We start from the raw sequence: 15280 nt of genomic DNA, 5'->3' as shown, positions 1-15280 counted from the left end.
TCTTGGGCTTAAGCAATTCTCTTGCCTTAGCCTCCCAAGTAGCTGGGAGTACAGGCACCTGTGACGACGCCTGGTTATTTTTGTTGTAATTGTCATTGTTGTTTGGCAGGCCTGGGCTGGGTTTGAACCCACCAGCTCTGGTGTATGTGGCTGGTGCCCTAGCCACTGAACTACAGGCGCCACGTCAGGGTTATGACTTTTGTTCAAAGGAAGTTCTATATGTACTCAAAGAAACTGGCTAATAAGATTTTAAAAAACAATTTTCTTAAGGCTAGTCAAGTGAAGAGTGGGAGTGAAGAATAAACAAATTATTCTTTAAATGGTATCCCATTGTTGAGCTATACTGAATTTATCATATCATAAATTACATTGAGTACTATGTGATTCATGGTATGTTAAAGGCAGTATAGTCCAACAATAAAATAATTAGTAAGACGAATATCATCCTATGAGTAGTATAAATAAATTACATTGTGGTTTTGGGAATAAACTGTTTTATTTGTTAGAAGTAAAATTTTAAAGTATACTTGAAAGAAATAAAAATTATAGAAATATTACAAGTTCTGTAATAAGAAAATGGTATTTCTTTATTTTTTAATATTACCAGGAGCTGGCTTGATGTCCATAGTAGAGTAGTTAATGGTGATAGCCACATACACTGAGGGTGATGGGTTTGAACACGGCCCGGTCCAGCTAAACAACTGCAACAAAAAAATAGCCAGGCGTTGTGCTGGGTGCCTGTAGTCCCAGCTACATGGGAGGTTGAGGCAAGAGAATCACTTAAGCCTAAGAGTTTGAGGTTGCTGGGACCTGTCACGCCATGGTACTCTACCAAGGGCGACATAATGAGATTCTGTCTGAAAAAAACAAACAAAAAAATACTACCACGAGCTTTATTTTTATTTTTATTTTTTTGTAGAGACAGAGTCTCACTCTACCGCCCTTGGGTAGAGTGCTGTGGCGTCACACGGCTCACAGCAAGCTCTAACTCTTGGGCTTAGGCAATTCTCTTGCCTCAGCCTCCCAAGCAGCTGGGACTACAGGCGCCCGCCACAACACCCGGCTATTTTTTTGTTGTTGTTGTTGTCGCAGTTTGGCCGGGGCTGGGTTTGAACCCGCCACCCTCGGCATATGCCGCTGGCACCCTACTCGCTGAGCCACAGGCGCCCTACTCGCTGAGCCACAGGCGCCACCCTACCACAAGCTTTAAAATGTGAAAGTGGTTCAGGCTTCTCTGGACCTCTGAGGGCTCCTGTTGAAAAATAATTCTGTGTTTTGAACTTCAGATTCAGTTAGTAACTAGAATTCTATCTGATATTAGCTTGGCGCATACAACTCATAAACACATTTTGAACATCGGCTATGTTCAGAGCCCAGTGCTAGGGACTTGGTACACAAGAGGGCATATTATCCCTTCCTTTAGGCTCTTGCCTTAAAGTGAGGCAGACAGGGCAGTTTAAGGAGCACTTCATTCAAAAACCTCTACTTTGAACTGGGCGTGGTGGTGCATTCCCGTAGTCTTAAATACTGGGAGGCTGAGCCAGATGGTTTGAACTCAGGAGTTTGAGGGTAGGTTGTGCAACATAGTGAGACTTTTTCCTAAAAAAATTTGTAGGTGGGGCTTGTGGCTCAGTGTGTAGGGCACTGGCCCCATATACCCAGGGTGGCGGGTTTGAACCCGGCCCCTGCCAAACTGCGACAAAAAAATTAGCTGGGCGTTGTGGCGGGCACCTTTAGTCCTAGCTACTTGGGAGGCAAGAGAATCACCTAAGTCCAGGAGTTGGAGGTTACCGTGAGCTGTGATGCCAAGGCACTCTACCCAGGGCAATAGGGTGAGAATCTGTCTCTAAAAAAATAAAAAAATTTGGGCGGTGCCTGTGGCTTAAAGGGGTAGGGCGCCGGCCCCATATGCTGGAGGTGGCGGGTTCAAACCCAGCCCCTGCCAAAAACTAAAAATAAATAAATAAATAAATAAATAAATAAATTTGTAAAATGCTGTACTAAGACTTGGGCCTTAAGAAGAAGAGAGAGAACAATGTGGCCAGATCCCAAGAAGGTAACAGGACAGTCCTATTTTGCAACATATTGGTGTAACTTTTTCTAGTTGTAGAAGCAACTAAAAGGATAGAAGAGGGATCAGAATGTTGTGGATTTTTTTTTTTTTTTGGAGGCAGAGTCTCACTATGTCACTCTCGGTAGAGTGCTGTGGCATCTCAGCTCACAGAAACCTCCAACTCTTGGGTTTAAGCGATTCTCTTGACTCAGCCTCCCAAGTATCTGGGACTACAGGTGCCTGTCACAATGCCTGGCTATTTTTTTTTTTTGTTGCAGTTGTCATTGTCGTTTAGCTATCCTGGACTGGGTTTGAACCGGCCAGCCTCAGTGTATGTGGCTGATGCTGTAACCACTGTGCTACGGATGCTGAGCCAATATTGTGGAATTTTAAGGAGTTACACCTAGAGAAGGTGACCTCTGAAACAGTCACAATCGAAGAGATCAGCCATATTTTGACCAAAGAGAATAAGAATAGTTGAGATTTATTGAGCATATATTTTGTACAAGGCTTTCTTGCAAGCCCTTTACATGAATTAATTCATTTAATCTTCCTATAAGTGAGCATTGTAGGTATTATTGTTCCTGTTTTACAGGGAGTCTGTTGAGGCATTTGCCTATGATCACTCAGCTAGTAAGTGACTGAGCTTTCTCAACCACTAAGCTGTCCAACTGCTTCAAGATAGATGTGTGTGGGATGTTCTAATCAACAGAAGCTAAATGCTGAAGACTCAGATTTGGCTTGCATAGTGTTTTTAAAAATGTTGATGTAGGGCGGCGCCTGTGGCTCAGTCGGTAAGGCGCCAGCCCCATATACCGAGGGTGGCGGGTTCAAACCCGGCCCCGGCCAAACTGCAACCAAAAAATAGCCGGGCATTGTGGCGGGCGCCTGTAGTCCCAGCTACTTGGGATGCTGAGGCAAGAGAATCGCTTAAGCCCGGGAGTTGGAGGTTGCTGTGAGCTGTGTGAGGCCACGGCACTCTACCAAGGGCCATAAAGTGAGACTCTGTCTCTACAAAAAAAATAAAATAAAAATGTTGATGTAGCTGCCAGTAGTTAAAAATCAGAACATTTTGCCTAAAGATCCAGATTTTTTTGGATAAATTGAAAGATGTGGTCATGCCAGTGCTGCATCTACACTGGGCTTTCCACTGGCTGGTGTGAAGTAGATTCTGTTCTCAAGTTCATACTTCCATTGGCCTCCATAGCACATCCATGACACAGAGACTTTATGCCATTCTTGATTTATTAATTTATGTTAATGGCTGTCTCCTACAGCATAAGATCAACCCTTGGGAAAAAAGGAATTGACATAGGAAACCTTTGCCCTTCCTATCCATTCTGAACTGTTTCCCCCTTTATAGGACCTTGGGTGGATTAAAGATATATTATACAAAGAAAAACTTGATGCCTAATTAGATAGATGGGCTGAAGAAAAAAAAGGCCTATCAAATTGAGTTGTGTTTGTTCCCCTTGATAGAGTGCCGTGGCATCATAGCTCACAGCAACCTCTATTTCTTTTTTTAAATTTTCTCTATACATATACATGTGTTTATTTGGTTTCCACTTTTTCCCTTCACAAACTTAAACTCACAGCAACCTCTAACTCTTGGGCTCAGGCGATTCTCTTGCCTTAGCCTCCCCAGGAGCTAGGACTATAGGCTCCAGCAACAATGCCAGTCTATTTTTAAAGATGGGGTCTTGTTCTTGCTCAGGCTGGTCTTGAACTTGTAAACTCAAGCAATCCACCCACCTGGGCCTCCCAGAGTGCTAGGATTACAAGTGTGAGCCACCACACCCGTTCGAGTTGAGTTTTAAAGTTGGGTGTTTGGGGTAATGGTTGTACTATTGATAAATATTGCTAAATTTGTGTAAAAATGTTTTAAGTCATGCTTTTCTGTCCTACAGGCTTCATTAAACCCAAAGATACAGGCATGCAGCTTAAGTGATGGGTTTATTATTGTAGCAGACCAATCAGTGATACTGCTTGACAGCATTTGTAGATCACTTCAATTGCATCTTATGTTTGGTACGTAATGTAATGAAATACAATAAATTGGAAGTCAAATGTATCTTGCTGTCAGTTTCTACTCAATTGCTTCTTATTTACTCCATTATTTCTAAGTATTGAAATTAGATAAATTTCAATTTACTAATTTGCTTAATTCATGTAAAATCAATGGAAACATTCCAGAAATTAATCTTTGTTGTGCTGGGCACTAGTAGAATATACTGAAATGATCCTTTTTCTCAGTAAATCTAAGGGAAAACATGTAAAGCAACAATTTACTTGCATGGTTTTTGTGTCAGAATACTGTGGAGAACAGTTGAGCCCATTCATGTTCAAATTCCTGAATCTCGTACATAATTTCAACATCATTAACAAATATTTGCATATTTGTAGAATGTATAGCAATAAAAATGTTTTGAAATATTTGTGAATTCTTTATCAAGTTAATAGGCTTTAAGTACATGCAAACGTGGCCTTAAGATTGAATTAAGGGACAAATCAGTGATTGTGCCAAAATTAGGCAAAAACGTTATGAAAGCTTTTTTTTTCTTGAGTACAAATTTTGAGAAAGATGGTTGCTGATGTAAGAGCATAGACAACTAAAAAATAACCAAAAGGCATATATTATAGAACAAAATCTTGATTGTATCATGGAGGCAAGAAACTCATTTTGTGGAAGCTTATTGTATTGACCCTGATTGGTCCACGAAATTCACAATTTCACAGTGAAATAGTAGGCTGTAATAACATATAAGACATTTGGGTAAAGGCCTTGCTACTGAATAATTTTAGTTCATAAGCCAGTTGTATACTGTTGCTTTTCTCTCTTGCCATCCCTCGTCTGCTTGATTTTTAGTTACCTTGGCCTTCTTGCTAATTCATGAACACAGTATATATACTCCCACTTGATTTTTTAGGGGGGGTGCTGGGGTAGGCAGGGTCTCCCTCTATTGCCCAGGCTACAGTGTAGTGGTACAATAATAGCTCACTCTAACCTCAAACAACTGGGCCCAAGTGATCCTCCCATATCAGTCTCCCCAGTAGCTAGGACTACACATGCCTGGTTAATTTTTCTATTTTGTGTAGAGATGAGGGTTCTTACTATGCTGCCCAGGTGGATCTTAAACTCCTAGCCTTAGGTGATCCTCCCCTCTTGTCCTCCCAAAATGGTAGGATTAGAATCATGAGCCGTGGGCCAGGCCCATTTCTTACCTTATGATATTTTTATTATGCTGATTGCAATCTGTTCTTGTAGAATTTGAGTTTGGTAAAGCTGGGGCTCTTTTGTTATTGTTCTCAGGTATAAGACCTACAACAATGCTTAGCATAAAATAAGTGGTCAGTAAATACTTGTTTGCTGAATAAAATTCAGACTGCTTTTTTACTTTCATCACAAGTTTTTTGGAATATTTAGAAGCAACTTAAATAATAGTTGACTTTTTAATGATAAAATTTACATTTTTTTATAGTGAAAAAAAGCATTTTTAAAGGAAGCTTGTAACTTTGATTTGAAATTTTCAGATACTAATGTGGATGTGGTTGGCCTATGTCAAGAAGGAAAATTTCTTTTGGTTGGTGAGAGAAGTGGCAATTTACATCTTATTCATGTAAAATCAAAGCAAACATTACTCACTAATGTAAGATCTTATTATATGTTTCATATTCATTTAAGTTCTCTTAGACAACTAAAACTCTAGGAAACCGTTACATGTATTTCAAATTAAAAGAATGATTTTTTATATTAAATTTAAGAGTCGTACCTCAGAAACATAAATGCAAAATTGAAAAATGAATTATTAAAGGCATTTTAATGGGCTTGTCCAAAATAGTTTTCCATGTTAAAACTGAAATGTTTGAAATATAGACAGAATTATTCTAATGGTAACTGATAACTCTGGGGTTAAAACAATATAATTCTTTTCTTTTTTAAGAATATGATTATTTTTATTAATTAATTTATTTATTTTGCAGTTTTTGGCTGGGGCTGGGCTTGAACCTGCCACCTTTGGCATGTGGGGCTGGCGCCATACTCCTTTGAGGCACAGGCGCCGCCCTATTTTATTTTTCTATTGTTTGCAATTCATTGAGAGTACAAAGAATCAGGTTACACTGGGGTGCCCATCACTCAGTAGTTAGGGCACTGGCCACATGCTCTGGGGCTGGTGGGTTTGAACCCGGCCCTGGCCTGCTAAACAAACAAAAAAAAAAAAAAGCTGGATGTTGTGGGTATCTATAGTCTCAGCTACTATGGAGGCTGAGGCAAGAGAATTGCTCAAGAGTTTGAGGTTGCTGTGAGCTATGATGCTATAGCACTTTACCGAGGGTTACAAAGTGAGACTGTCTCAATTAAAAAAAAAAAAAAAGAATTAGGTTACACTGATTGCATTTGTTAAATTCCATCTTATACTTGTGTCCCAAGAATATAATTATTTTTTATTTTTTTGTGACCGAGTCTCACTTTGTCACCCTCAGTAGAGTGCTGTAGCATCATAGCTCATAGCAACCTCAAACACTTGGGCTTAAGCGATTCTCTTGCTTCAACCTCCTGAGTGGCTGTCACAATAGGTGCCCACCACATGGGGTCTCGTTTTAGCTCAGGCTGGTCTTGAACTGGTGAGCTCAGGCATATAATTCTTGATTATGTTTCTTGGTTTAATCTTATTTGAAATTACTTTGTAATAGGCTTTTGTTCAGAAAGCAAATGATGAAAATCAGTGTACCTACCGGACTCTTGTTATTGAGAAAGATAGCTCAGATGAAGGTAAGTTTTCTTGAATTTTTTTTTTTTTAGTGACTTGTGATTGATAATCAAAAATTTAAATTTATTGTTAATGTTATTGTTAATGTCATTGTTATTCTTCCTACAGTGTTAAATTCTTTTCTATTAATGCAATTAATATTATTGTAAGATACAATTTTTAAATTTTATCTTGTTTCAGAGATTTAAATATGTACTTTCCTAAATATAGTATTTTAAACTCACTTTTACAGTTTTGAGAGTTTTTTTTTTTTTTTTAAGTTTTTTTATTGTTGCAGTTTGGCCAGGGTTGGGTTTGAACTCACCACCCTCAGTATATGGGGCCAGCACCCTGAGCCACAGGCACTACCCAATTTTGAGAGTTTTTGAAAAATTAAAAAAAAATTTTTTTTGAGACATAGTCTCACTTTGTCGTCCTCAGTGGAGTGCCATGGCATCACAGCTCACAGCAACCTCAAACTCTTGGGTTTAAGTGATTCACTTGCCTCGGCCTCTCAAATAGCTGGGACTATAGGTGCCTGCCACAACACCTGGCTGTTTTTAGAGGCAGGTCTCACTCTGGCTCAGGCTTGTGTGGAACTTAGGCAATGTACTTGCCTTGGCCTCCCAGAATGCTGGAATTAGTGCCTGGCCCAGTTTTGAGAGTTCTATAGACTACCAAGAAGACATTTAAAAAAATTTTTGGTGGGTTTTAGCATATTTGCCATAGTTTGGTTTCAACAAATGTTAATTGGACCTTAATTTATTTTGATATATTTGAGGTTTCTTTTTTTTTCGTGGCACATAAAGTATTTTTTTGTTGTTTTGTTTTTTTTCAGTTTTTGGCCAGGGTCCAGTTTGAACCCGCCACCTCTGGTCTATGTGGCCAGCGCCCTACTCCTTGAGCCACAGGCACCACCCAGTTTTTTTTTTTGTTTGTTTGTTTTTTGAGACAGTGTCTCACTATGTCACACTTAGTAGAGAGCTGTGGCATCACAGCTCACGACAACCTCAAACTCTTGGGCTTAAGCAATTCTGTTGCCTCAGCCTCCCAAGTAGCTGGGACTACAGGCACCTGCCACAATGCCCAGATATTTTTTGTTGCAGTAGTCATTGTTTTTAGCTGGCCTGGGTAAGGTTCGAACCCACCAGCCTCAGTGTATGTGGCTGGTGCTGTAACCACTGTGCTATGGGCACCGAGCGAAGTTTGATTTTTAAATTAAAATGTCAAAGAAGTCAATGGTGTTTGGGGGAAAATCTTAATAAATAAGTCTTTTCTGATCATTACTACATTATCTGTTGATTAGAATTGAAATGTGCAAATTAACATATTTTTAAGCTAGTTCTAGGTCCTGGTTTAAATTTTATATCCACATGACTTTTCGGGAAACTGATTCTGATTTAATTTTAATAGGTACCTATTATATGCTGCTTCTTACAAACAACGGATTTTTTTATATTACAAATCTTCAGCTTTTAAAAATTCAACAAGGTAAGTAATATGTCACATTCTTATTGATTTTCAGTAATAGTTATTTTATTAATTTAGCAATTAGTCAATTTTTAAATATATATATTTTTTTAATTTAATTTTATTTTTTTGTGGTTTTTGGCCAGGGTTTGAACCCACCACCTCTGGCATATGGGACTAGTGCCCTACTCCTTGAGCCACAGGCACTGCCCTTTAAATATTCTTTTTAAGATTATTATTTTAATTTAATTGTATTCAGTGATATAAGTGTACTTTTAAGTATTGAGATATATACTTATTCTCCCCTGTTAGGGCTGTAACAGTATCTGAAGAACTATAATTTGGGTATAGTCTTCAAGTAATTCATGACTTCACTGGGGATAGAAGACAAACACTAGTGTAATAATAAATGCTTTTTTTTTTTTTTTTTTTTGAGACAGAGTCTCACTATGTTGCCCTTGGTAGTGTGCTGTGGCGTCACTGCTCACAGCAACCTCCAACTCTTGGGCTTAAGCGTTTCTCTTGCTTCAGCCTCCCAAGTAGCTGGGAATATAGGTGCCCGCCACAATGCCAGCTGTTTTTGATGTTGGTGCAGTTGTTGTTTTTTAGCAGGCCCGGTCCAGGTTTGAACCTGCCAGCCTCAGTGAATGTGGCCGGCACCCTACCCACTGAGCTACAGGCACCACCATGATTACGTGAGTGTTAATAGTGCAGAATAATAATTGAGAGGATATGTTAAAGAGGTAATATGGAGCATATGTCCCTCTAAGCCAGGTAAGATTTTTTAGAAATCAATTCATGGGGCTTGACACCCATTGCTCAGTGGTTGGGTGATGGCCACATACACTGAGGCTGGCAGGTTCAAAGCTGGCCTGGGCCTGTTAAACAACAATGACAACTACAATAAAAAAAATAGCTGGGTGTTATGGGAAGCGCCTGTAGTCCCAGTTTCTTGGGAGGCTGAGGCAATAGAATCACTTAAGTTTGAGGTTGCTTTGAGCTGTGACGCACTGTACAAAGGGCAACATAGTGAGACTCTGTCTCAAAGAAAAAAAAAGAAATCAATTCAGGGCAGATGTTCATCAAACACTTTTGCATCATCAATGTGCCGGGCTTTTCCTAGGTGCTGGTATGTGACAAGATTTAAGATACATTGATTTATACAGTTTAATCGACGGGACTAGATAAGGAGAAGAGCTATTTCAAAACAAAGCTGAGAAGTGGTGAGGATGTTCCAGGCAACACTTTACAGCTTGAGTGGGAGTAGGATAATCAAAGTGGGGAAACCTTAGTAGGAGGAAATGTAAGGTGGGGTTTAGAAAGGCATTTACTGGTGCCCAGTAAGGGCATGCAGTCACAGTTTATATCATTGGTCAGAGGCAAAAGTGAAAAATCAGTGCTGTCTTATGAGTTCTGACCTATGTTCTTCAAGCTAGATTATATTTAATTACACCTTGACACAAAAGAGGTGACTTATTTTATTTTAAAGGCTAATACTATAAATTTAACCTTTTCTCTTTTTTAATGCAGCAATTGAGAATGTAGACTTCAATACAGCAAAAAAGGTAAGAAAACAAAGCTATATTATCTGCTTAAAAATTATATTTAATGTAAACATAGGAGGGTGTTTCTGTATATATTTATTCTACTGGTTAGTATTTTTAGAATTACCATAATTAGAATGGTGCCTATGGCTCAGTGGGTTGGGCACCAGCCCCATATACCAAGGGTGGCGGGTTCAAACCCTACCCTGGTCAAATTTCAACACCAAAAAAATAGCTGGGCATTGTGGCAGGCGCCTATAGTCCCAGCTACTTGGGAGGCTGAGGCAAGAGAATCGCTTAAGCCCAGGAGTTGGAGGTTGCTGAAAGCTGTGATACCATGGCACTCTGCCGAGGACAATTGAATGAGACTCTGACTCTATAAAAAAAAAAAAAAAAGAAAGAATTACCATAATATTTCTATTTAGAAACAAGTTTATAACTGATTGCTTTATCCTTTTTTGTTATTTTTATGAAGCATAATAAATGTGTTTATGTAACTTTTTTTTTTTTTTAACTTTGTAGTTACAAGGACAAATCAAATCCAGTTTTATTTCTGCTGAAAATTATCATACTCTTGGTTGTCTCAATCTTGTGGCCGGAGACTTAGCAAGTGAAATCCCTGTGATAATTGGGGTAATTCTTTTTATAAAATTTTGTTTTTTCTTGTTGTCAGTGTTTCTTCACTCAAATGTTATCGTTTGGTTAAATGGAAAATTCACGTTTAAGAGAATCAGGAATATTATAAAATTAAGGTAATAGGAATAATTCAATAAATAAATTTCTATCTTAGAAAAAATATTTCATTTTTATTTCCATTAGTCTTCACCTTAAATATAATTGCTTTCAGGCGGTGCCTGTGGCTCAAGGAGTAGGGCGCCGGTCCCATATGCTGGAGGTGGCAGGTTCAAACCCAGCCCCGGCCAAAAAAAAAAAAAATATAATTGCTTTCAATTATGACAGTAGGCAAAAACAATTAAAAGACAAAAGAATTCCATAGGCATAGCAGTATCTATGACTTTGTCACTACATTTTTAAAAAAAAAATCACTTTATGGGCGGCACCTGTGGCTCAAGGAGTAGGGCGCCGGTCCCATATGCTGGAGGTGGTGGGTTCAAACCCAGCCCTGGCCAAAAACCACAAAAAAAAAAAAAAAAAAAAATCACTTTATTACAGCTATCTTGAAATATTGCTTACACATCACTACTATCATAGTGAGTATAGTATATCTAGCAAAAAGTGTAATTATTCTTGGTGACTTACTCATGAGTACTACTGATTCTTTCGTTTTGGGGGGGGTTTGTTGCCTATGCTCATAAATGAAAAAACTAAGTTTCGGATAGATATTAGTGAAAATGAACATGTAAATTTTTTTCCCATCTAGGTTCACAGATCTCTTGAATCTTGAGATAAGCCAGGTTAAGAACCTCAATATTAGGCCAGGCGCTGTGGCTCACGCCTGTAATCCTAGCACTCTGGGAGTCTGAGGCAGGTAGATTGCCTGAGCTCATAGGTTCAAGACCAGCCTAAGCCATAGTGAGACTCCCATCTCTAAAATAGCAGGCGTTGTGGTGGCACCTGTAGTTCCAGCTACTTGGGAGGCTAAGGCAAGAGAATTGCTTGAGCTCAAGAGATTGAAGTTGCTGTGAGCTATGATACTAGGGCACTCTACTGGGGTGACAAAGTGACAGTCTGTCTCAAAAAAAGAAGAACCTCAACATTAGAGAATGATCCTGAAGAGTAAAAAAATCTTTAATCCCTACATAAGTGATTTTACATTATTCTTAGTCTTGGGTAACTAGGCTACTTGCAAGTATGTGTTATTAGTAAAATAGGAAAGTAGATGTTTCCAGTAAAGCACAACTGATTCACCAGCACAACTATATAATGTCTCATGTTATATGTGAAAAGTAATAATTTTTTATTTATATGTCAATTCTACTATGTCTGATCTTAATGTCTTGGAATTGGGGGGCGGTGAAACACCTAATATTGCAAGGCATAGGCAAAAATTCAGTATAACATCATTAATAACATTTTTACTTGCTACATTTATGTTACATATTAAGAAGCAGTCATATTTTCACATTACATGTATCTATTTTAATATTTTGCCAGGGTTTTGTCTAATTTAAAATTAATATTTATACTTTTTCCAAATATTTATGGTTATTTTAATAAAAATAATTAAAGACTATACTTAGGTCTTAAAGTTCACTGTGTATCTCTAGGGCAGGTTGCTAGAATATGCCTACTCTTTTTTAAATATTCATATGACACTGATTTTTTCACTCTCTCTGAAACTAAGGGAGAACTGGTAGATAAAAGCTAGTTGGGTTTGAATTTGAATATATAAAGCTACTTTGAAATTAGTGATGTGCACAACTTACATGTTTCTACTTTGAGGCATAGTTTTATTTTCACTTTTTTAGGGAACAGGTAATTATGCATTCTCAAAATGGGAACCGGATTCTTCCAGGAAAGGAATGACAATTAAGAACCTTATTGATGCGGAAATTATTAAAGGTAAAATAAGTTAATGAAATTACTTTTGGTAATTATTAGTTTTTTAATTTTGCTATCCGAGTGCTTGGGCTGGCATGTAGGCCATTTTACCAGACCACTCTTCACTCTTTGCAACAAGCCAGATTAGTTTGATAGTTGTCCACATACATGATTGTTCCTGACATGCTGCAGTTGTTACTCTTTATTTTGGGAGATTTTATATTTTAGTGGTTACCTAAAAAAAAAAAGAGGCAGGAATGAATGAAAATGGAAACTATTGCTGGGCCCAGTGGCTCTGGCCTATAATCCTGTCAGGTGGATTGCTTGAGCTCAGGAGTTCAAGACAAGCCTGAAGCAAAAGTGAGATCCCCATCTCTACTAAAAATGAAAATATTGAGGCAAGAGGATGTCTTGAGCCCAAGAGTTTGAGGTTGCTGTGAGCTAGGAGGCCATGGTACTCTTCTAATGGACACAAAGTGAGACTCTGTCTCAAAAAATAAAAACAAAAAAAAAAAGAAAATGGGAACTAACTTAAATGTGCCTTTCTATAAATATGTTAGTTCACTGTTTAAATATGGATATAGGAAACACTGAAATTAAATCTTTAGACTGTTTATTTTCTCTTTTGTAGGTGCAAAGAAGTTCCAGCTCATAGACAATCTGCTGTTTGTTCTTGATACTGACGTATGTTTCTGCTATTTCCCTTTTAATGTTTTCATTTGATATTATGTTTACCAATAAAAATTTTGTCAAACTTACAAAGGCAAGGGCTTTGGCTGAAGTGTATTACTATTTTGTATACTATTCTTTATTGTAATATATGTATCAAAAAAACAGATCCTAAAACGTAAAGTTTTAATTATGAAGAAGATGTGTAAATGAAATATCTCTTTTTGCAGAATATGCTGAGTTTATGGGATATTTATACTCTAACTCCCATATGGAACTGGCCTTCTCTTCACATAGAAGAGTTTCTTCTTACTACAGAAGCAGATTCTCCTTCATCAGTCACATGGTACAGTATGAATATGGCTAGTAGTAATTTCCCTTCTCTTAGCACCAGGTTTCTTGTCTGTTCTTTGTTAAAATCATTCATTATGTTTTGCATTTTTTTTTTGAGACAGATTTCTTTTTTGGCGCCCTCGGTAGAGTGCTGTGGCATCATAGCTCACAGCAAACTCAAATCCTCTGGCTAAAGCGATTCTCTTGCTTTGGCCTCCCGAGTATTTGGGACTACAGGTACCCACCACAACACCCAGCCTAGAATGTTTTGCATAATAGAACAATGAAACGGTCTAATGGAGTAACAATTGATTCATTATTTGCCAAATTCATTGGCAACAAATAGGCAAGTGTAGGCTGGACATGGTGGCTCACACCTGTAATCCTAGTACTTAGGGAGGCCAGGGCTGGTAGATAGCCTGAGCTCAGGAGTTTGAGACCACCCTGAGCCAGAGTGAGACCCCTGTCTCTAAAAATAGCCAGGCGTTTTGGTGGCCACCTGTAATCCCAGCTTTTTGGGAGGTTGAGGCAAGAGAATCGCTTAAGCCCAAGAGTGTGAGGTTGCTGTGAGTTGTGACAACACAGCACTCTACTAAGGGTGACAAAGTGAAACTATCTCAAAAAAACAAAAGACAAAAAAGAATACAAATAGGTAGGCGGTGCCCCTAGCTCAGTAGGTAGGGCGCCCGCCACATACACTGAGGCCGGCAGGTTTAAACCTGGCCCAGCCCTGCTAGACAACAGCGTCAACCACAACAAGAAAATAGCCAGGTGTTGTAGCGAGTGCCTGTAGTCCCAGCTACTTAGGAGGCTGAGACAAGAGAATCACTTAAGCCCAAGTGTTTGAGGTTGCCGTGAGCTGTGATGCTACGATACTCTACCGAGGGCAACATAGTGAGATGCAAGAATTTTAACTTTGATGCAAGAATATCACCTTAACATGGCTTATATCTAGCAATTGGGAAAGCTTATTTGATTTTTTTTTTGATAAATGTTTTCATTGTGTAAAGGCTTATTTGATTTACTTAAAACATTTTTTCTCTTTTAGGCAAGGGATTACAAATCTGAAATTAGTAGCTCTGACAACTACAACTAATAAGAAGGTATTAGAAAGTATTATTTCATTCTTGTCCATATCGTGTGTTAGAAATAACATGAACTAATCTGAGTCACAGCACCAGAAAAGAAAAAAAGAAGAAAGAAATAGCATTGACTAATACAAAAGTAGATACTAAGTAATGCTCAGAGCATTTTAGCTTTTAGTTCACACAGAAACTTGACAAATCCGAAGTAATCCCTGACAACTCTTTTTTCCCATTTTCAAAGGATAAAATATAAATCTTGGCTTCACACTGTAAACAGAGCAATGCAGGAATTAAAAATATCTGTAAGAACATTTTATTGTTTTGGCATTTAGGAATTACATTCACCTTAAATATAAATTATAGAATGGACTTCAGGTATATGGATTTTCATTCAACAGATTTGGAACATGAAGGGGTAGAACATAATTTTATATGTAACATTTAAATAGTGTAGTAGCAGTCTTACTTATAAGCGACTTTTTTGCATTTAGCTTTGTACCAAGTGTTTTAATTAACCTATGCTCTCGATTGTGAAGTGCTGTTTTGTGCTTGTAGGTTTATATTAACCTACTAAATTAATTACCTTTTTTTTTTTTAGATGAAAAATCTCATGGTTTATTCATTACCTACAATGGAAATACTGTATTCTTTGGAAGTATCTAGTATTTCTTCTCTGGTCCAAACAGGAATTAGCTCAGTAAGTTTATGCATATTTTAAGTTATTTAATAATACAAAAACCTTAAGCATAACTCAGTTAAGTATGAGTAGAATGTACTGGAATACTTGGATAGAGCTCAGATTCATAAATATATTTATTAACAGAGGTCTTCAAACACTTTCCAGTTTTCATATTAAAAAAAGAAATAGAAGCAAAT

At 38.0% G+C, this 15280-nt stretch overlaps 1 protein-coding gene across 1 annotated transcript in view; it reads left to right on the top strand.

The window, feature by feature from the left end:
• Nucleotides 1–15280, top strand: part of KNTC1 (kinetochore associated 1) — a 109816-nt gene that overhangs the window by 7947 nt on the left and 86589 nt on the right. The window contains exons 3-13 of the mRNA XM_053589707.1: nt 3961–4081; nt 5585–5700; nt 6746–6824; nt 8215–8292; nt 9802–9836; nt 10338–10448; nt 12245–12338; nt 12949–13001; nt 13217–13332; nt 14368–14422; nt 15003–15101. Of these exons, the coding sequence (XP_053445682.1) occupies nt 3961–4081; nt 5585–5700; nt 6746–6824; nt 8215–8292; nt 9802–9836; nt 10338–10448; nt 12245–12338; nt 12949–13001; nt 13217–13332; nt 14368–14422; nt 15003–15101 (957 nt within the window). The remainder of the gene's footprint in view (nt 1–3960; nt 4082–5584; nt 5701–6745; nt 6825–8214; nt 8293–9801; nt 9837–10337; nt 10449–12244; nt 12339–12948; nt 13002–13216; nt 13333–14367; nt 14423–15002; nt 15102–15280) is intronic.

This window comes from Nycticebus coucang, chromosome 4, assembly GCF_027406575.1.
Source record: "Nycticebus coucang isolate mNycCou1 chromosome 4, mNycCou1.pri, whole genome shotgun sequence".
NCBI classification, from domain to species: Eukaryota; Metazoa; Chordata; class Mammalia; order Primates; family Lorisidae; genus Nycticebus; species Nycticebus coucang.
Note: the sequence above shows the minus strand (reverse complement) of the source record. Positions and strands in the feature narration are given on the sequence as shown.